The sequence below is a fragment of the Bombina bombina genome, chromosome 5, assembly GCF_027579735.1.
Source record: "Bombina bombina isolate aBomBom1 chromosome 5, aBomBom1.pri, whole genome shotgun sequence".
NCBI classification, from domain to species: domain Eukaryota; kingdom Metazoa; phylum Chordata; class Amphibia; order Anura; family Bombinatoridae; genus Bombina; species Bombina bombina.
Window position 1 is genome coordinate 1145206859 of NC_069503.1, and position 23031 is coordinate 1145229889.

Below are 23031 nucleotides of genomic sequence, written 5' to 3' on the forward strand. Positions count from 1 at the left end.
TTAATACACTCCAGCAGGTAAAGTGGATCATTGGGAACAAAATTAAAGGGGAGACATTTTTTTTAGTAAACTGTCCCTTTAACTGGTTGAGTGAAAGCAAAGTTTTTAAGTACTGTAGGGATTGTTACAGTTGCAAACACCTTAGACACACCACAAAGGGGTTAAGTAAATTTCGTTCTTAAAATGGGAAAAAACGCTATTAAATTGATCAACTTATAACATGTAACAGTAAAAACGTAATTTATCTGTTGATACGTGAGTGTAATTTGTTTTACATAGGCAAAACAACCAGAACATGCATACAATTTAAAAATTGGCTGCACCAAACGTCCGGTACAATTACATTAAAAAAAATATCATAACCGAGGGGGACGGAGCCAACAGCCAAAGCAGAAAGATGTGCCATCTCAGAGCTCCTAGCATTTGATCATTAAATTATCAATTAATGGCACGCTAAGAATTTATATATTCCTATTTCTGGCTCTGAACATGTCCCAGACCATAGATTACATGATATGGGACAAAGGGACAAAATAATTGATACAATATCTACACAAAGGCCTTCTATCTCATTGAGACCAGGACACGGAGTAAACCACCATACTTGCAGATACCCACACACCATCTCGGTTGCCAGAGATACAGCTTCTACACTCACTACCTCTTCAGTCTTCTAATGGAGAAGCATATCCTATCTGCGCTACAAGACCTAATGCGCTCCCTGGACTCTCATCAGCAAGTCCTTATCTTAACTACTATGACCCCGCTACAGACTACAATGCTGACAAGGGAAGTTATGGAGGAAACCTGTCGGTATGAACCAGACCCGCCACAACGGACAGAAGAGCCGAGACCCAGAGGTGTTGTACATGGCTGAAACAAGGGGCCCCAGTCTCGAGATGGCAGCACAGACAGACGTGGCTGAGTGGAACAGAACCTTACAGCCCTCCTCCATTCATGCAGGTCCGATGCAGTATAACACAGCACAATTAGAAATGTTCTTGGTACAGCAGTACAGTTTTACTCAAGTTTGCAACCTACGAATGACAGTCCACACTCCCTTCAATATTGCAAAGACGGACTTGTCCGGGAGCCCTTCCGCAGCTACTAAGGTTTTATCACGTGAGACTTCTGAGCCAGGGATAGAGTAGAGCACAATGTGTCTAGGATATACTGTTCTGCAGAAGAAAATGAAAAAGCAAGATTACCAATGGAGGAACTACAGCACAATCTCCTACCTACTATATCAAGAGCTGGTGCGACATACAACAGAAGCCCGCCAAAGCCATCACCCGGAGTATAAGACTTCATCAGACACCCAGTTTCCGTTCCCAAATCCTGCTGGCAGACAATATCATAAAGATGACTAAGTCGTGTTTTCTATGCCTGTGTGCTCCAGGGAGGTTGTCATGGGATCCTGGGAGGTCTCCCTACTGCTGCCTAACCCACAGACAACCCTAAGTCCATGTAACAGGAGGCTCACTGCTGACCGAACCCCACAAGCTACTACTAAGCGACCAGTGTAACTCATGTACTAACTGTCTATCGCTTTAAAACTTTGTTTTCCCTTTTCTATATGTTCTCAACCCAAGGTTGATACCTTTTTATTTTCAGGATACTGAGAATTGGGCACATGTCTCAACTACAAGGGACTTATTATTGTTATGTTCTGTGTCCCCTTATGCTTACTAGAGAAGTGTCACTTGCTGTCATATACCTGTTAATACGTAGCCACACCAATCTTTCTCATTGAGCACATAGCTCATAATATAATTATACTTCTACTGTTAAGCAGCACATATCATTTTAAAGCTGCCAAGGTTAAGCTTGGTTTACCTGTTTTATTTAAGTATTTAAGTATCAGAGACTATTTGTCACTATGGGACTTTATGGGTACAAATAAAACTGCACGAATGTTAACAGAAGAACTAGGTGTTTACCTTTAACGATCTAATAATCCGTAATGTATAACCTCCTCAGTATGTACTTCACTACATGTTAGTTGGGAAGCTTATCTCTATAAGCAGTTCTGTTGTGTAATCTAGCCATCTTTACATCATGCAATGCGCCATGCCTCAAATACATGCAGCACTGCTTTTCCATCAGGCCACATGCAATGCTCAGAACTCTAACTACACATGGTACTGCATTTTCATCTTGGTATAGCATTTTATGATAATGACTTCATTTGAAGCCTGACTATAGCTATCTCTAGCTAACTCTATGATGTATACCTCTAACATATTGAAGATGGGCGGATGTGGTTTGTGCATACTGGGCGACAATATTGCAGTAGTTTATCTTGTAATGACAAATTAACGATAAGCCTGTGTCTTACTAACCATTTTTATATGCTCCCCCAGTTTGTAGGATGCATCACAATGTATGTAGCCATAACTAGAACACAGCTATTAACCTTCATCTTAAATGATTCAATTTCAAGTTAATATAGTCCATAAGCCTAAGACATGTTACCCCGCTCTATCATTAGCCAAATAGTCTACCTTAATTAAGCTTATTTGAATTACTAATACCTTAGGTGTTTAGATATACTTCTTCATTTATATTAAAGACTGACCTGAGATTGTCTCCAGCTGAGTAACTGGCATCCTGGTATTTCCAACTAGCTGCTATAGGTTTAATTCTTGCTAATACATGCTGGTCTCTTTCATATATATATAACAGAAGTGGATCACCCAGGTCCAAGAGCTAGATCCCTTATACTACCCTATATACCATTTCATTACAAAAAGTATCAGATACTGATGTTATGTTCGGGGCATTAGTTAAAAAAGCCACGTGGGTGTGGTGAAATGTACGTCGGGTTTGCTTGTCTGTTACGTTACAGTGAGAGGGAGTTATATCTTATCACTCTTTCAATACATTTTTTGCCAAGAGTTTCAATCCAGAGCCACCCTGCTTCTAAGGACTTGATACTTTGAACGGATTAGTATATTTATACTTGACCCCTGAGTGGCCTTGCACTGACAAATTTATTTTACATTTTGTATGTTTGATTTTATTAAATTTTACTATTTTACTAAGTGTTCCTGTATCGCTGTATAGCTGACTTGGTGGCTTATACCGAGATTGCGATTCACCCAGAGCTGGTTTCAGCTCCCTAGAGTTTGAGTATACACCTGTAGTATAATCATCTGAGCTGTGTGTTTACGATATCACACTATTGTATCTCTTTTCTACAAGCAAGTACTGACAGCGTTGTGAATCAGGACTGCCATATATATGAGCTTAAAGTAGCTCTGAAAAGTGTGAGTACACATCTTTTTATATCATATACATCTTATCCATTGATATATTACACTATATCAGATTTTTTTTTTCAAGATCCACTGGGAACCCAGAATTAAACAGTGGACTTTCTGATTCATGTGACACACCATTTGGAGCACATTGGGAATAGAAAGACTCATTCACATTTATATCCTTTATTTGGATTTGTATAACACTTATTTTGTTCACTTTTTGTATGTGATCACTTTCTGTGCTTTTATTTTTTACAAATTCTAACAAGCACAACATTTTCCTTGGCAAGAAACCTTCACTTGATTTTTTATTACCTTTATGCATTACTAATTAAGTAAATTGGTTGCTTTAAAGTGACACTGAAGATATGTATCATCTTTAATGTTTAACTCTCAGTCCTTTTTTGTAAGCCCAATGTATTGTCCGGAAAATATTCCTCATTATATTTTGCATATCTTAAATGTAAACTCACCTCTAGCAGCCTGAGGCCTGGTACCGTCTGAAGTGGTCTGGGTCCACAGTCTCAAGATACAAGAAAAACGAATAGGCAAAATAATAGTTTATCCAAATTAGGGACATGCAGCGAAAGCTTTTTAGTTAATATTCGCATTTGTGTAATGTTTAGCGTCTCAGTAGTCATGTTGTAAAAAATGGGATATTATTTTCTGGGGTTAATTTGGGTTTAAAAAAGAATAAATAAGTTTGTTTTTAAGCTTAAGAGCCCAGCTGTTTGTAGATCTTTTTCACAAGACATGACTTACAACAGTGCAACTCTCAGCAAGGCCCTTAACCCACTTATTCCCTATAAATGTTATCATACATATTTTTATAGCACTGTTGTCCCTCTTCAAATAACTGATAATAATAATAATAAAAATACGCCATATTGAAAATACAGCAATCTGGTTACAATAATAGAGAAATTATCTGAGATTATGAAATTTATGGTATTCATTTTAATAATAAATGTATATTCCTACATGACACTGTAGACTGATTTGAAGAGTTTTTTTAATAGATTTATTTTATTCCTATTGTTTAATGATGACATCCTGTAATGAAAACTACATTCTTTATAGTGAGAAGTTAACATTTGACAAGATGGAAGTGACTCCATTAAAAAAGAAACATAAAAACTTACACCTAGATTACGAGTTTTGCGTTAGAGGCTGTGCGGTGCTAACGAGCAGTTTATGCTCACTGCTCACTTACAGACAGCCCTGGTATCACGGGTTTTTACAAACCCGGCGTTAACAGACAAAAAGTGAGCGTTGAGCAAAATTTTGCTCCACATCTCACTCCAATACCAGCGCTGCTTACGTTAGCGGTGAACTGGTGTAACGTGCTCGTGCACGATTTCCCCATAGGAATCAACGGGGAGAGCCGGCTGAAAAAAAGGCTAACACCTGCAAAAAAGCAGCGTAAAGCTCCGTAACGCAGCCCCATTGATTCCTATGGGGAAATAAAATTTATGTCTACACCTAACACCCTAACATGAACCCTGAGTCTAAACACCCCTAATCGTACACTTATTAACCCCTAATCTGCCGCCCCTGACATCGCCGACACCTACATTATAACTATTAACCCCTAATCTGCAGCCCCCAACATCGCCGACACCTACATTATATTTATTAACCCCTAATCTGCTGATCCGGACATCGCAGCCACCTATATTATACTTATTAACCCCTAATCTGCAGCCCCCAACATCGCCGACACCTACATTATATTTATTAACCCCTAATATGCGGCCCCCAACGTCGCCGCCACTATTCTAAATTTATTAACCACTAAACCTAAGTCTAACCCTAAGCCTAACCCCCCCTAACTTAAATATAATTTAAATAAATCTAAATCAAATTCATATCATTAACTAAATTATTCCTATTTAAAACTAAATACTTACCTATAAAATAAACCCTAAGCTAGCTACAATATAACTAATAGTTACATTGTATTCATCTTAGGTTTTATTTTTATTTTACAGGCAAGTTTGTATTTATTTTAAATAGGTAGAAAAGTAACTAAATAGTTATTAACTATTTAATAAACTACCTAGCTAAAATAAATACAAAAGTACCTGTAAAATAAAACTTAACCTAAGTTACAATAACACCTAACACTACACTATAATTAAATTAATTCCCTAAATTAAATACAATTAAATACAATTAAATAAAATTAGCTAAAGCACAAAAAAAGAACACTAAATTACAGAAAATAAAAAACAAATTACAAGATTTTTAAACTAATTACAACTAATCTAATCCCCTTAACAAAATAAAAAAGCCCCCCCCCCAATAAAAGAAAGTCCAACCCTACACTAAATTACAAATAGCCCTTAAAAGGGCCTTTTGAGGGGCATTGCTCCAAAGTAATCAGCTCTTTTACCTGTTAAAAAATTACAAATCCCCCCCTAACATTAAAACATACCACCCACGCAACCAACCCTACTCTAAAACCTACCCAATACCCCCTTAAAAAAACCTAACACTAACCCCTTGAAGATAACCTTACCGGGAGAAGCCGGAAGAAGTCTTCATCCAAGGCGGGCGAAGTGGTCCTCCAGACGGGCAGAAGTCTTCATCCAGACGGCATCTTCTATCTTCATCCATCCAGCGCGGAGCGGGTCCATCTTCAAGACATCCGACGCGGAGCATCCTCTTCATCTGAAGGCTAACACTGAATGAAGGTTCCTTTAAATGACGTCATCCAATCAAATCCAATCGTCCAATCAGAATTAGGGTATAAAAAATCCTATTGGCTGATGCAATCAGCCAATAGAATTGAAGTTCAATCCTATTGGCTGATCCAATCAGCCAATAGGATTGAATTGGCATTCGATTGGCTGTTCCAATTAGCCAATAGAATGCCAGCTCAATCCTATTGGCTGACTGTATCAGCCAATAGGATTTTTTTCTACCTTAATTCCGATTGGCTGATAGAATTCTATCAGCCAATCGGAATTAAAGGGACGCCATCTTGGATGATGTCATTTAAAGGAACCTTCATTCAGTGTTAGCCGTCAGATGAAGAGGATGCTCTGCGTCGGATGTCTTGAAGATGGACCCGCTCCGCGCCGGATGGATGAAGATAGAAGATGGCGTCTGGATGAAGACTTCTGCCCGTCTAGAGGACCACTTCGCCCGGCTTGGATGAAGACTTCTCCCGGCTTCATTGAGGACTTCGCCCCGGTTAGATGAAGACTTCTCCCGGTAAGGTGATCTTCAAGGGGTTAGTGTTAGGTTTTTTTAAGGGGGTATTGGGTGGGTTGTAGAATAGGGTTGGTTGTGTGGGTGGTGGGTTTTAATGTTGGGGGGGATTTGTAATTTTCTTTACAGGTAAAAGAGCTGATTACTTTGGGGCAATGCCTTGCAAAAGGCCCTTTTAAGAGCTATTTGTAATTTAGTGTAGGGTAGGGCTTTTTTTTATTTTGGGGGGCTTTTTTATTTTGTTAGGGGATTAGATAAGGTGTAATTATTTTAAAAATCTTGTAATTTGTTTATTATTTTCTGTAATTTAGTGTTTGTTTTTGTTTGTACTTTAGCTAATTTTATTTAATTGTATTTAATTGTATTTAATTTAGGGAAATAATTTAATTATAGTGTGGTGTTAGGTGGTAGTGTAACTTAGATTAGGTTTTATTTTACAGGTAAATTTGTATTTATTTTAGCTAGGTATTTATTAAATAGTTAATAACTATTTAGTAACTATTCTACCTAGTTAAAATAAATACAAACTTGCCTGTAAAATAAAAATAAACCCTAAGCTAGCTACAATGTAACTATTAGTTATATTGTAGCTATTTTAGGGCTTATTTTACAGGTAAGTATTTAGTTTTAAATAGGAAAAAATTAGTTAATGATAGTTATTTTTATTTAGATTTATTTTATTTATATTTAAGTTAGGGGGTGTTAGGGTTAGACTTAGATTTAGGGGTTAATAACTTTAGTATAGTGGTGGTGACGTAGGGGGCGGAAGATTAGGGGTTAATAAATGTAGGTAGGTGTGGGCGATGTTAGGGACGGCAGATTAGGGGTTAATAATATTTAACTAATGCTTTCGAGGCGGGAGTGCAGCGGTTTAGGGTTTAATATATTTATTATAGTGGCGGCGATGTCCGGTGCGGCAGATTAGGGTTTAAAAAATGTATTTTAGTGTTTGCGATGCGGGAGGGCCTCGGTTTAGGGGTTAATAGGTAGTTTATGGGTGTTAGTGTACTTTTTAGCACTTTAGTTAAGAGTTTTATGCTACGGCGTTGTACGGTTGTAGTGTAAAACTCTTAACTACTGACTTTAAAATGCGGTACCAGTTTTGACAGGAGAGGGTCTACCGCTCACTTTTTGGCTGACTCGTAATACCGGCGCTATGCAAGTCTCATTGAAAAAAGAGGATACACAATTTACGTAAGTGGATTTGCGGTATTGCCAAGTCTGGCCAAAAAAGTGAGCGGTACACCTGTACCTGCAAGACTCGTAATACCAGCGGGCATTAAAAAGCAGCGTTAGGACCATCCAACGCTGCATTTTAAGCCTAACGCACAACTCGTAATCTAGCCAATAGAATTTGACGGCAGATAAGAAATAAAAAGGCATATCAAGCATACACATATTACTGTTACTTATTACTTAGTATAGTCTTATGCATGTCCCATCAAGTCTACACATATTACATGTTACTGTTTCCTTAGGATAGCCTTATGCATGTCCCATCAAGTCTACACATATTACATGCTACTGTTTAATTAGAATAGCCTTATGCATGTCCCATCAAGTCTACACATATTACATGTTACTGTTTCCTTAGGATAGCCTTATGCATGTCCCATAAAGTCTACATATATTACATGTTAATGTTTCCTTAGGATAGCCTTATGCATGTCCCATCAAGTCTACACATATTACATGTTACTGTTTCCTTAGGATAGCCTTATGCATGTCCCATCAAGTCTACACATATTACATGTAACTGTTTCATTAGGATAGCCTTATGCATGTCCCATCAAGCCTACACATATTACATGGTACTGTTTCATTAGGATAGCCTTATGCATGTCCCATCAAGTCTACACATATTACATGTTACTGTTTCCTTAGGATAGCCTTATGCATGTCCCATCAAGTCTACACATATTACATGTTACTGTTTCCTTAGGATAGCCTTATGCATGTCCCATCAAGTCTACACATATTACATGTTACTTATTACTTAGGATAGCCTTATGCATGTCCCATCAAGTCTACACATATTACATGTTACTGTTTCCTTAGGATAGCCTTATGCATGTCCGATCAAGTCTACACATATTACATGTTACTGTTTCCTTAGGATAGCCTTATGCATGTCCCATCAAGTCTACACATATTACATGTTACTGTTTTCTTAGGATAGCCTTATGCATGTCCCATCAAGTCTACACATATTACATGTTACTGATTACTTAGGATAGGCTTATGCATGTCCCATCAAGTCTACACATATTACTGTTACTTATTACTTAGGATAACCTTATGCATGTTCCATCAAGTCTACACATATTATATGTTACTGTTTCCTTAGGATAGCCTTATGCATGTCACACATATTACTTGTTACTGTTTCCTTAGGCTAGCCTTATGCATGTCCCATCAAGTCTACATATATCACATGTTACTTATTACTAAGGATAGCCTTATGCATGTCCCATCAAGTCTACACATATTACATGTTACTGATTACTTAGGATAGGCTTATGCATGTCCCATCAAGTCTACACATATTACTGTTACTTATTACTTAGGATAACCTTATGCATGTCTCATCAAGTCTACACATATTATATGTTACTGTTTCCTTAGGATAGCCTTATGCATGTCACACATATTACTTGTTACTGTTTCCTTAGGCTAGCCTTATGCATGTCCCATCAAGTCTACACATATTACATGTTACTTATTACTAAGGATAGCCTTATGCATGTCCCATCAAGTCTACACATATTACATGTTACTGATTACTTAGGATAGGCTTATGCATGTCCCATCAAGTCTACACATATTACTGTTACTTATTACTTAGGATAACCTTATGCATGTCTCATCAAGTCTACACATATTATATGTTACTGTTTCCTTAGGATAGCCTTATGCATGTCCCATCAATTCTACACATATTACATGTTACTGTTTCCTTAGGATAGCCTTATGCATGTCCCATCAAGTCTACACATATTACATGTTACTGTTTTCTTAGGATAGCCTTATGCATGTCCCATCAGGTCTACACATATTACGTTACTGTTTCCTTAGGATAGCCTTATGTATGTCCCATCAAGTCTACACATATTACATGTTACTGTTTCCTTAGGATAGCCTTTTGCATGTCCCATCAAGTCTACACATATTACATGTTACTTATTACTTAATATAACCTTATGCATGTCACATAAAGTGTACACATATTACATGTTACTGTTTCCTTAGGATAGCCTTATGCATGTCCCATCAAGTCTACACATATTACATGTTACTTATTACTTAGGATAGCCTTATGCATGTCCCATCAAGTCTACACATATTACATGTTACTGTTTCCTTAGGATAGCCTTATGCATGTCCCATCAAGTCTACACATATTACATGTTACTGTTTCCTTAGGATAGCCTTATGCATGTCCCATCAAGTCTACACATATTACATGTTACTGTTTCCTTAGGATAGCCTAATGCATGTCCCATCAAGTCTACACATATTACATGTTACTGTTTTCTTAGGATAGCCTTATGCATGTCACATCAAGTCTACACATATTACATGTTACTGATTACTTAGGATAGGCTTATGCATGTCCCATCAAGTCCTCACATATTACATGTTACTTATTACTAAGGATAGCCTTATGCATGTCCTATCAAGTCTTCACATATTACATGTTACTGTTTCCTTAGGATAGCCTTATGCATGTCCCATCAAGTCTACACATATTGCATGTTACTGTTTCCTTAGGATAGCCTTATGCATGTCCTATCAAGTCTACACATATTACATGTTACTGTTTCCTTAGGATAGCCTTATGCATGTCCCATCAAGTATACACATATTACATGTTACTGTTTCCTTAGGATAGCCTTATGCATGTCCCATTAAGTCTACACATATTACATGTTACTGTTTCCTTAGGATAGCCTTATGCATGTCCCATCAAGTCTACACATATTACATGTTACTGTTTCCTTAGGATAACCTTATGCATGTCCCATCAAGTCTACACATATTACATGTTACTGTTTTCTTAGGATAGCCTTATGCATGTCCCATCAAGTCTACACATATTATATGTTACTGTTTCCTTAGGATAGCCTTATGCATGTCCCATCAAGTCTACACATATTACATGTTACTTATTACTTAGGATAACCTTATGCATGTCTCATCAAGTCTACACATATTATATGTTACTGTTTCCTTAGGATAGCCTTATGCATGTCCCATCAAGTCTACACATATTACATGTTACTGTTTCCTTAGGATAGCCTTATGCATGTCCCATCAAGTCTACACATATTACATGTTACTGTTTTCTTAGGATAGCCTTATGCATGTCCCATCAAGTCTACACATATTACTGTTACTTATTACTTAGGATAACCTTATGCATGTCTCATCAAGTCTACACATATTATATGTTACTGTTTCCTTAGGATAGCCTTATGCATGTCCCATCAAGTCTACACATATTACATGTTACTGTTTCCTTAGGATAGCCTTATGCATGTCCCATCAAGTCTACACATATTACATGTTACTGTTTTCTTAGGATAGCCTTATGCATGTCCCATCAGGTCTACACATATTACGTTACTGTTTCCTTAGGATAGCCTTATGTATGTCCCATCAAGTCTACACATATTATATGTTACTGTTTCCTTAGGATAGCCTTATGCATGTCCCATCAAGTCTACACATATTACATGTTACTTAATACTTAGTATAACCTTATGCATGTCACATAAAGTGTACACATATTACATGTTACTGTTTCCTTAGGATAGCCTTATGCATGTCCCATCAAGTCTACACATATTACATGTTACTTATTACTTAGGATAGCCTTATGCATGTCCCATCAAGTCTACACATATTACATGTTACTGTTTCCTTAAGATAGCCTTATGCATGTCCCATCAAGTCTACACATATTACATGTTACTGTTTCCTTAGGATAGCCTTATGCATGTCCCATCAAGTCTACACATATTACATGTTACTGTTTCCTTAGGATAGCCTTATGCATGTCCCATCAAGTCTACACATATTACATGTTACTGTTTCCTTAGGATAGCCTAATGCATGTCCCATCAAGTCTACACATATTACATGTTACTGTTTTCTTAGGATAGCCTTATGCATGTCCCATCAAGTCTACACATATTACATGTTACTGATTACTTAGGATAGGCTTATGCATGTCCCATCAAGTCCTCACATATTACATGTTACTTATTACTAAGGATAGCCTTATGCATGTCCTATCAAGTCTTCACATATTACATGTTAATGTTTCCTTAGGATAGCCTAATGCATGTTCCATCAAGTCTACACATATTACATGTTACGGTTTCCTTAGGATAGCCTTATGCATGTCCTATCAAGTCTACACATATTACATGTTACTGTTTCCTTAGGATAGCCTTATGCATGTCCCATCAAGTATACACATATTACATGTTACTGTTTCCTTAGGATAGCCTTATGCATGTCCCATCAAGTCTACACATATTACATGTTACTGTTTCCTTAGGATAGCCTTATGCATGTCCCATCAAGTCTACACATATTACATGTTACTGCTTCCTGAGGATAACCTTATGCATGTCCCATCAAGTCTACACATATTACATGTTACTGTTTTCTTAGGATAGCCTTATGCATGTCCCATCAAGTCTACACATATTATATGTTACTGTTTCCTTAGGATAGACTTATGCATGTCCCATCAAGTCTACACATATTACTGTTACTTATTGCTTAGGATAACCTTATGTACATGCCATCAAGTCTACACATATTACATGTCACTGTTTCCTTAGGATAGCCTTATGCATGTCCCATCAAGTCTACACATATTACATGTTACTTATTACTTAGGATAGCCTTATGTATGTCCCATCAAGTCTTCACATATTACATGTTACTGTTTCCTTAGGATAGCCTTATGCATGTCCCATCAAGTCTACACATATTACATGTTACTGTTTCCTTAGGATAGCCTTATGCATGTCCCATCAAGTCTACACATATTACATGTTACTGTTTCCTTAGGATAGCCTTATGCATGTCCCATCAAGTCTACACATATTACATGTTACTTATTACTTAGGATAGCCTTATGCATGTCCCATCAAGTCTACACATATTACTGTTACTTATTACTTAGGATAGCCTTATGCATGTCCCATCAAGTCTACACATATTACTGTTACTTATTACTTAGGATAACCTTATGCATGTCCCATCAAGCCTACACATATTACATGTTACTGTTTCCTTAGGATAGCCTTATGCATGTCCCATCAGGTCTACACATATTACATGTTACTGTTTCCTTAGGACAGCCTTATGTATGTCCCATCAAGTCTACACATATTACATGTTGCTGTTTCCTTAGGATAGCCTTATGCATGTCCCATCAAGTCTACACATATTACATGTTACTGTTTCCTTAGGATAGCCTTATGCATGTCCTATCCATTCTACACATATTACATGTTACTGTTTCCTTAGGCTAGCCTTATGCATGTCCCATCAAGTATACACATATTACATGTTACTTATTACTTAGGATAGCCTTATGTATGTCCTATCAAGTCTACACATATTACATGTTGCTGTTTCCTTAGGATAGCCTTATGCATGTCCCATCAAGTCTACACATATTACATGTTACTGTTTCCTTAGGATAGCCTTATTCATGTCCTATCCATTCTACACATATTACATGTTACTGTTTCCTTAGGCTAGCCTTATGCATGTCCCATCAAGTATACACATATTATATGTTACTTATTACTTAGGATAGCCTTATGTATGTCCCATCAAGTCTACACATATTACATGTTGCTGTTTCCTTAGGATAGCCTTATGTATGTCCCATCAAGTCTACACATATTACATGTTACTGTTTCCTTAGGATAGCCTTATGCATGTCCCATCAAGTCTACACATATTACATGTTACTTATTACTTAGGATAGCCTTATGCATGTCCCATCAAGTCTACACATATTACTGTTACTTATTACTTAGGATAGCCTTATGCATGTCCCATCAAGTCTACACATATTACATGTTACTTATTACTTAGGATAGCCTTATGCATGTCCCATCAAGTCTACACATATTACATGTTACTTATTACTTAGGATAGCCTTATGCATGTCCCATCAAGTCTACACATATTACTGTTACTTATTACTTAGGATAGCCTTTTGCATGTCCCATAAAGTCTACACATATTACTGTTACTTATTACTTAGGATAGCCTTATGCATGTCCCATAAAGTCTACACATATTACTGTTACTTATTACTTAGGATAGCCTTATGCATGTCCCATCAAGTCTACACATATTACATGTTACTTATTACTTAGGATAGCCTTATGCATGTCCCATCAAGTCTACACATATTACTGTTACTTATTACTTAGGATAGCCTTTTGCATGTCCCATAAAGTCTTCACATATTATATGTTACTTATTACTTAGTATAGCCTTATGCATGTCCTATCAAGTCTACACATATTACTTTTACTTATTACTTAGGATAGCCTTATGCATGTCCCATCAAGTCTACACATATTACTGTTACTTATTACTTAGGATAGCCTTTTGCATGTCCCATAAAGTCTACACATATTATATGTTACTTATTACTTAGTATAGCCTTATGCATGTCCTATCAAGTCTACACATATTATATGTTACTTATTACTTAGTATAGCCTTATGCATGTCCTATCAAGTTTACACATATTACTATTACATATTACTTAGGATAGCCTTATGCATGTCTCATCAAGTCTACACATATTACATGGTACTGTTTTCTTAGGAAAATGCTTTCACTCCTTCCCTTCTCTCCTCTAAACTATACATATTTACATTACAGAGTCTTGCTTTGTACATTTTATATTTTAGACCATGTACCATTTAGTAGCCTCCTTTGTACAGTTTCTCGTTTATTTCTACCTTTTTTGGAGATGTGATCTCACAAATTTTAAATCATCTAAATAAAAAATCCCTAGTCCGCTTCCTCTTTGCTTCAGTGGGGCAATAGATCTTACATGTTGCAACCCCTTTCTTCTATGAAATATTAATTTCCTATACAGTTCTCTTTGATTCTAGGCCAAAATCACTCAAAACTGGAAAATGCTTTTTTCTCAATTCACTGCAGTTTAAATAAGTAGAGCAGCAGTTTTACACTGATATCAATAAACCATCCTGCCAATGTATCTACTATATCCATAATGCCCTAGTTCATTTGGTTTTATAACTCATTTACAAAGAATTGCTATGGTTTTGTAATATAAGAGGTTCATTTCACCCATTGCTTATTATCATTACAAAATGTACTAAGGGGCCGTTGTATTTCTGTACCATGATATGTTGAACCAATTTACCTATGGGATGAAATAATGTTTATTTGTGTTAGAGACTATGTTTATATTAGGGACCGTATTGTACCGACAGCATATAATATGTAATTTATACCAACATTCTGTGCTTTGTAACCGAAAATTCTAAATTCACTAAGGGTTGTTTAATATTTATTTATAGATTGCTTTACTTGCTTTATATTGCTTTAATATGAGAGGCTTAGCTGATAATGGATTGTAATATAAAACTATTTATTTTGTCATTTTCCTCCTTAAAATATTTGAGAAGTGTTACAGTCATGTGTCTGTTTTTAGCCAATCAGATTTGACCCCTGTTAAATACATCATTTATAATGTTGAAGAAAGCATTATGGATTAAGGCAGTAGACAAAGTGCATCAGATGCGGTCAGTCCCTGGTTGATCTTGTGTATGTACAATAATATGGAAGATGTATACCTATAAATAATACCTTTTTAGCCACAGTTCTAAAATGAATAATAGGAACAAGTGTTCTGTAACAACATAAACATTAAATAAATGTGCACAATATTTATATAAATTATGGTCAATAAACTGCTCCCCATTTTTTTGTTGAGGATCATAGAGCTGGTATTTACAAACAATTTTACTTGCTATATAAGTAACTTACAACATTGTAATTCTATGTTTTACAGGATAATGGATTTGTTCTCGTTACTGGTGAATTCTGTTTTTTTCCTCTTGTTTGTTCTCTTCGTCTCCTCAATGTGGCTGAAGAAGAAGAGGTACAGTTCCCTCCCCCCAGGACCCTCCCCATGGCCTCTCCTGGGGACCCCCCAATACGTCATCAAGGGATCAGCTACCAGACATTACCCAGAGGTACCAGGGCATAACGGGCAGTGGGTACACTCTGATCAGTTTTTGTTGTAACAATGCATTAACCCTTTCTGGCATCCAATCAGTTAATGATTCAAAAAATTAGCTGCAAAATATTTTGTGTATCGCATATAAATAGTTTATTTGCCCTTTAGTCACTCAAATACCCCAATCACACCCAGTCATCGTACAGCTAATTATATTTCTTACTCACAACAAAAGATCTGCAGTTGTGAATTTATATACTTTTAAATGGCTAAGACAAACTGTGTACAATGAAACGGTTTCCGACAACTAAGGCTACAAAGAAATGTTACAATAGATAGAACGGTAAAACATTACCCCATTCCTCTGGTGTAAATCATTTCAGGTTCTGCTTTGCTGCAGGTCTACATATTTCCTCAATATATACTAAAAACACAAACGGCTAGATTTTTGCGTTATGGTTTTAATGCTGAAAAAATGTTAATTTCAGCGTAAAAACAGTAACGCAGCCATGAGTCTTGTCGGTATAGCTATACCGCAAGCATTTTAGCCTGTAACGCAACGTCAATCTTGCACACAAAAAAATGTCATTCTTGAGTGCCATTTCCATAGTGCAGGTATTACAGGTTGTGTGGTCAGACTAAAATGCTTGCGTTACAGCCTATACCAACACGATACCCCAATTTGAGAGCAGTAGTTATGGATTTTGTGTAACAAAAATTTTTCACAAAACTCATAACTAAAGTGTTACAAAGTACACTATCACCCATAAACTACCTATTAACCCCATAAATGAGGCCCTCCCGCATCGCAAACACTACATAAATCTGCCGCCTGCCCACATCTCCGCCACTATAATAAAGTTATTAACCCCTATTCAGCCGCTCCATGATGCTGCCGCCAGTAACTAAACCTATTAACCCCTAAACTGCCAGCCCCCCACATCGCCACTACTAAATAAACCTATTAACCCCTAAACCGCCAGCCATCCCACATCGCCAAATTACAATATCCCTATCTTAAAATAAATAAAAACTTACTTGTGAAATAAAAAAAAACTAAGTTTAAACTACAAATTAACATAACAACTATTATACTAAACTATTATACTAAAATTAAAATAACTACCAATTGAAAAACTAAATTAAAAAAAACTGACACTTCTAAAAAAATTTGTCTAAAATTAAAAAAAATAAAAAATACTAAATTACAAAAAATAACAAATGAAATGATCAAAAATAAAAACAATTACACCTAATGTAATAGCCCTATAAAAATAAAAAAGCCCCCCGCAAATAAAGAAAACCCCTAGCCTACAATAAACTACCAATAGCCCTTAAAAGGGCCTTTTGTAGGGCATTGCCCTAAAGAAATCAGCTCTTTTACCTGTAAAAAAATACAAAGACCCCCCCAACAGTAAAACCGACCACCCAACCAACTCCCCAAAATAAAAATCCTAACTCTAAAAAAAAACTAAGCTACCCATTGCCCTGAAAAGGGCATTTGTATGTGCATGGCCCTTAAAAGGGCATTCAGCTCTTTTACCTAAAGCCCAAACCCTAATCTAAAGAAAAAAAAACCCACCCAAATTCAAATCAGCTATTAAAATCAGCCAATAGAATTTCAGTAGCTCTCATCCTATTGGCTGTTTTGAACAGCCAATAGGATTTCAGTAGCTCTTATCCCATTGGCTGATTTGAATTTCAAGAATCAAATCAGCCAATAGGAATGCAAGGGACGACATTTTGAAAAGGTTCCCTTGCATTGAAGATCCATTGTATGGCGGTGACCGTATGAAGAGGACACTTCGAGCCGGATGTCTTCAAGGATGGATCTGCTCTGCGCCGCCGGGATGAAGATAAAAGATGCTGCCGGGATGAAGATAGAAGATGCCGTCTGGATGAAGACTTCTCGCCACCTGGATGAGGATGGATGTCCGGACTTTTTTAGATTAGGGTTTTGGGCTTTAGGTAAAAGAGCTGAATGCCCTTTTCAGGGCAATGTAAAAGAGCTGAATGCCCTTTTAAGTGCAATGCCCATACAAATGCCCTTTTCAAGGCAATGGATAGCTTAGGTTTTTGTTAGAGTTAGGTTTTTTTATTTTGGGGGGTTGGTTGGGTGGTGGGTTTTACTGTTGGGGGTCTTTGTATTTTTTCCAGGTAAAAGATTTCTTTAGGACAATGCCCTACAAAAGGCCCTTTTAAGATAGGTAGTTTATTGTAGGCTAGGGGATTTTTTATTTGGGGGGGCTTTTTTATTTTTATAGGGCTATTAGATTAGGTGTAATTGTTTTTATTTTTAATAATTTCGTTTGTTATTTTTCATAATTTAGTATTTTTTATTTTTTGTAATTTTAGACTTAAATTTTTTTAGTAGTGTTAGTTTCTTTCATGTAACTGGCAAGAGTCCATGAGCTAGTGACATATGGTATATACAATCCTACCAGAAGGGGCAAAGTTTCCCAAACCTCAAAATGTTTATAAATACACCCCTCACCACACCCACAATTCAGTTTTTACAAACGTTGCCTCCCTATGGAGGTGGTGAAGTAAGTTTGTGCTTGATTTTCTTCTGTGACATGCGCTTCTCAGCATTTTGAAGCCCGATTCCTCTCATAGTACAGTGAATGTCAGAGGGATGTGAAGGGAGTTTTACCTATTGAATTCTATGTTTTTTTTCGTGGGAAATCTTTTCATAGGTTCTCTGTTATCGGTCATAGAGATTTATCTCCTACCTCCCTTTTCAGATCGACGATATACTCTCATATTCCATTACCTCTACTGATAACTGTTTCAGTACTGGTTTGGCTATCTGCTATATGTGGATGGGTGTCTTTCAGTAAGTATGTTTTCATACTTAGTATGTTGGCACTTTATGTATTAATGTAAAGTTCTAAATATATGTATCGTACTTATATTTGCCATGAGTCAGGTTTATGTATATTTCCTTTTGCAGACTTTCAGTTTCAAAATTGGCAAAACATGTCTAGGAAGTTATTATTTCTTACCTGGGGTATAGTCTTTACTTCAAAATTGACTGCTTTTCATTAATTTTCGCAGGCAAAATAAGGCTTGCAAGGTCGCAAAATGCTGATATTTATTGTGTCATTATTGGCGCAAGAATTTTTTTGGTGCGAAGGTATGTTCAGTGAAGCAAATTCATAATTTCTGACGTCTTAGTTGACGTAAGGTCTCCTTGCACAAGGTTGCATCTGCCATGACGCGAGTTGCATCATTTCCGGATGTTGTTAGCGCCAAAAAATTTAATTTTGTGTTGCGCGTCATACTTGGCGCCAAATAATTTAATTATTTAAACCCCACTTCCGATATGCCTCTTGCCTTTTTCTATGCTCACAGGGCTATGCTGTTTGCATTTTTTTTCCCATTTCTGAAACTGCCTTATAAGGATATATATTTACTTTATTTTACTTTATATATTGTTTTTTCTCTTACATTTGCAAGATGTCTCAATCTGATCCTGTCTCAGAAACCACTGTATGATCCCTGTTGCCTGATAACAGTTCTACCAAAGATAAGTGTATCTGTTGTAAGTTAGCGGAGATTATATCTCCATCTTTAGTATGTAACAGTTGTCATGATAAGCTTTTACATGCAGATAATGTATCCATCAGTACTAGTACAATGCCTGCTGTTCCTTCAGAATCTAATGTACATGATATCCCTGTGAAAATAAAAGATTTTATTGCTGATGCGATTCAGAAGGCTTTGTCTGCTATTCCGCCTTCTAATAAACGTAAAAGATCTTTTAAAACTTTTTAGAAGGTTGATGAAATTTCAAATGACCGACAATATACTGAATTATCCTCCTCTGATGAGGATCTATCTGATTCAGAAGATCCTACCTCAGATATTGACACTGACAAATCTACTTATCTCTTTAAGATGGAGTATATTCATTCCTTGTGAAAAGAGGTATTAATTTCTTTGGATATTGAGGAAACTAGTCATCTTGATACTAAAACTCGTAAACGTTTAAATTCTGTTTATATACCTCCTGTGGTTACTCCAGAGGTTTTTCCAGTTCCTGATGCTATTTCTGATATGATTTCAAAGGAATGGAATAGGCCTGGTACTTCTTTTATTCCTTCTTCTAGGTTTAAAAAGTTGTATTCTTTGCCAGCAGTCAGATTGGAATTTTGGGAAAAAATCCCAAAAGTTGATGGGGCTATTTCTACTCTTGCCAAATGTACTACTATCCCTATGGAAGATAGTACTTCTTTTAAGGATCCTTTAGATAGAGCTTGAATCTTATCTAAGGAAAGCTTATTTATGTTCTAGCTATCTTCTCAGGCCTACCATTTCTATGACTGATGCTGCAGCTGCATCAACTTTCTCGTTGGAAAGCTTAGCGCAACAGGAAACAGATCCTGATTTGTCTAGCATTGCTTGCTTGCTTCAAAATGGTAATCATTTTATCTGTGATGCTATTTTTGATATCATCAAAATTGATGTTAAATCTATGTCTTTAGCTATTTTAGCTAGAAGAGCTTTGTGGCTCAAGTATTGGAATGCTGACATGGTATGTAAGTCTAGATTACTATCTCTTTTTTTCCAAGGTAACAATTTATTTGGTTTTCAGTTGGATTCAATTATTTCAACTGTCACTGGGGGAAGGGAGTTTTTTTACCTCAGGATAAAAGATCTAAGGGTAAATCTAAAGCTTCTAATTGTTTTTGTTCTTTTCGACAGAATAAGGAACATAAACCAAATCCTCCCCCCAAAGAATCTGGTTCCAATTGGAAACCTTCTTCAAGTTGGAATAAATCCAAGCCTTTTAAGAAACCAAAGCCAGCCCCCAAATCTGCATGAAGGTATGGCCCTCATTCCAGCTCAGCTGGTGGGGGGCAGATAAAAAATTTTCAAAAACATTTGGGCAGATTCTGTCCAAAAATATTGGATTCAGAGTATTCTCTCAATGGTATCGAATAGGATTCAGAGTTAGACCTCCTGTGAGAAGATTTTTTCTCTCATGCGTTCCAGCAAATCCAGTGAAGGCTCAGGCTTTTCTGAATTGTGTTTCAGATCTAGAGCTTTCAGGGGTAATCATACCAGTTCCGTTTCAGGAACAGGGTCTGGGGTTTTATTCAAATCTATTCATTGTCCCAAAGAAAGAAAATTCATTCAGACCAGTTCTGGATCTGAAAATTTTGAATCGTTTTGTAAGAGTGCCAACTTTCAAAATGGTGACTATAAGGACTATTCTGCCTTTTGTTCAGCAAGGTCATTATATGTCCATGATAGACTTACAGGATGCATATCTTCATATTCCGATTTATCCAGATCACTATCAGTGTCAGGGTTAGTCAGATAACTGTAATGAATCAAATATGCAGAACTTAAAATAGTAAATCTTTGTATAATATGGTATGCATAATTGGTGTAAGGGTATAGCTGTAGCTAACAGAGTGAGATACTGTAGCTTATGCTTAGAAAGAAACAGTAACCACATGTAGCAATTTGTTATCACAGACTCAGGAGTGTGAATTGATAAGTGATAGAGACTAACACTTCTAAGTCTGTTAGAACACTGATAAATGATTTGAGAACGAATAGGTAGGATTATAAGTAAGAACAAAAGTCTAACTGGGGAGGTGTAATGAGCGAGACAACTGGTGATGCAGGAGTTAATAGAAATAACAACAGACACAGTCCTTAGCAGAGTTCCAGAAAAACAAGCAGCTGAAATGTATACATTTTGTAGATGAGAAGCAATAACGAAAATACCTGGCAAGTGAGGGAGCAGACAAGCCGGTGAACAGGTGCTGGATAAGGGAGACTTGCAGAGGAGGTTTGTGCAGCGTCAGGATCCGGTTCAGGAGTCAGCTGGGAGGATTGTAGTTAGAATAACTGAACAGCAGCTCAGCTGTCTGGCGTGCAACAGGAGAGAGATCCGGAAATACTCTGGGGTAAAAGTTAGAGCTGTAATGACGGATTGCAGACAAGAAAAACAATCACCAAGCAACAGATGAGTCCCGTGCCCTGAGATCCCCCACATACTATATCTGCCCCTCAAGCTTGTAAGTGACTTGTTGGGGACTGAGCAGACAGTATACAGTGTTTTTACTACTAAAGGTCCAGACTCAAAAGCGGGATTACTGACAAACATAACATATGCTTAGGTTAAGTCTGTATTCCCGGATCGTCCATCATATTTACCCCACTCCGTGTCTGTCAGTTGAGTTTGCAAACCGTTTCAGCTCAGAAGGAGGCAGGCTTATGCATGACCGTGTACGGGAGCCCCCAGTGACAAAATGCCGGCAGAAGCCAAGTGCGTCAACACAAATGTTTCCCTGCTTACTATCTTCCACTCTCAAGTCTAATGACAAAATGTGGTCATTGCTCATCAGCAAAAGGGCAACACATAGTTCTGTTGTACTCAGGGTTGCAGTGCGGGCTGTGAAACCGCCATTTCCACTAACCTCGGGTTCGAGATTAGCTCTGGGAAAACTCTGTCGGGCTGACACGCTGACAGGCGTTTCGGTTATGGAGGCACTATCAAGCATTCCAGGGACCGCCAGGCTCTCTGTAGTTTAGCACCCCGATCCTGTGGGTAGCAAAGCTGTGGGTACAACGCAGTGAGCATAACTGTCGTTAGGAGCCCCGCTTATCCCGGCAACAAGTGTCTCTCTCTGAGAATAATCCATCCAACCGTCTCCGTAGTCAGGAAGAGCAATCTCCACAGGAGCATTTAAAGGAGCGAATGCATCGGTTCTTATTTGTGACTGTGTAGTTCCCGCTATTACCGCCTCACTATCCACTGACTGGTTGTAGGGGCTTGCGGGCCTCCATAGGTTCTGAGACCGGGTGTCATTTTCCCTCACATGGGGCTCCATATTGAGTGTGGTTCTGTTACTCAACTGTCGTGCAGCCATGCAAAGTGAATCAAAGGCTTCTGTTATAGATGCCATAAGGGCCGCTTGATGCAGGTCTAGGGGCTCAGTAAGTTCCATGATGAACGCTGTGGTCATTTCCATGTCACTTGGTAATATGGTCTTACAGCTGATGATTGTAAATAATATACAATTGGCCAGCTACTACTGAACTGGTTTGGTTACCCAGGGACCTGGGGGGGTATGTATGTGGCAGCCCTAACAACACAGGCAGTGAGGCCTCCTGACCTCGTGGCTGGTCTCTGTGAAGTTAACTGAGGAACATAGGCATGTCCATTTTATGCTAACTATTCTAGTTAATCTCAGGCTCCTCTCTGGTCAGACAAGGTGTTTTAGCTTAGCATGTTAGAAAAAAGTAGGTGAAATTTAGAAGTTACTTCCA

General features: G+C 37.4%; 1 protein-coding gene across 1 annotated transcript in view; it reads left to right on the forward strand.

Moving 5' to 3' along the window:
* LOC128661205 (cytochrome P450 2C38) overlaps positions 1-23031 on the forward strand; it is a 233922-nt gene that overhangs the window by 36035 nt on the left and 174856 nt on the right. The window contains exon 2 of the mRNA XM_053715461.1: positions 15574-15757. Coding sequence (XP_053571436.1) covers positions 15574-15757 — 184 coding nt within the window. The remainder of the gene's footprint in view (positions 1-15573; positions 15758-23031) is intronic.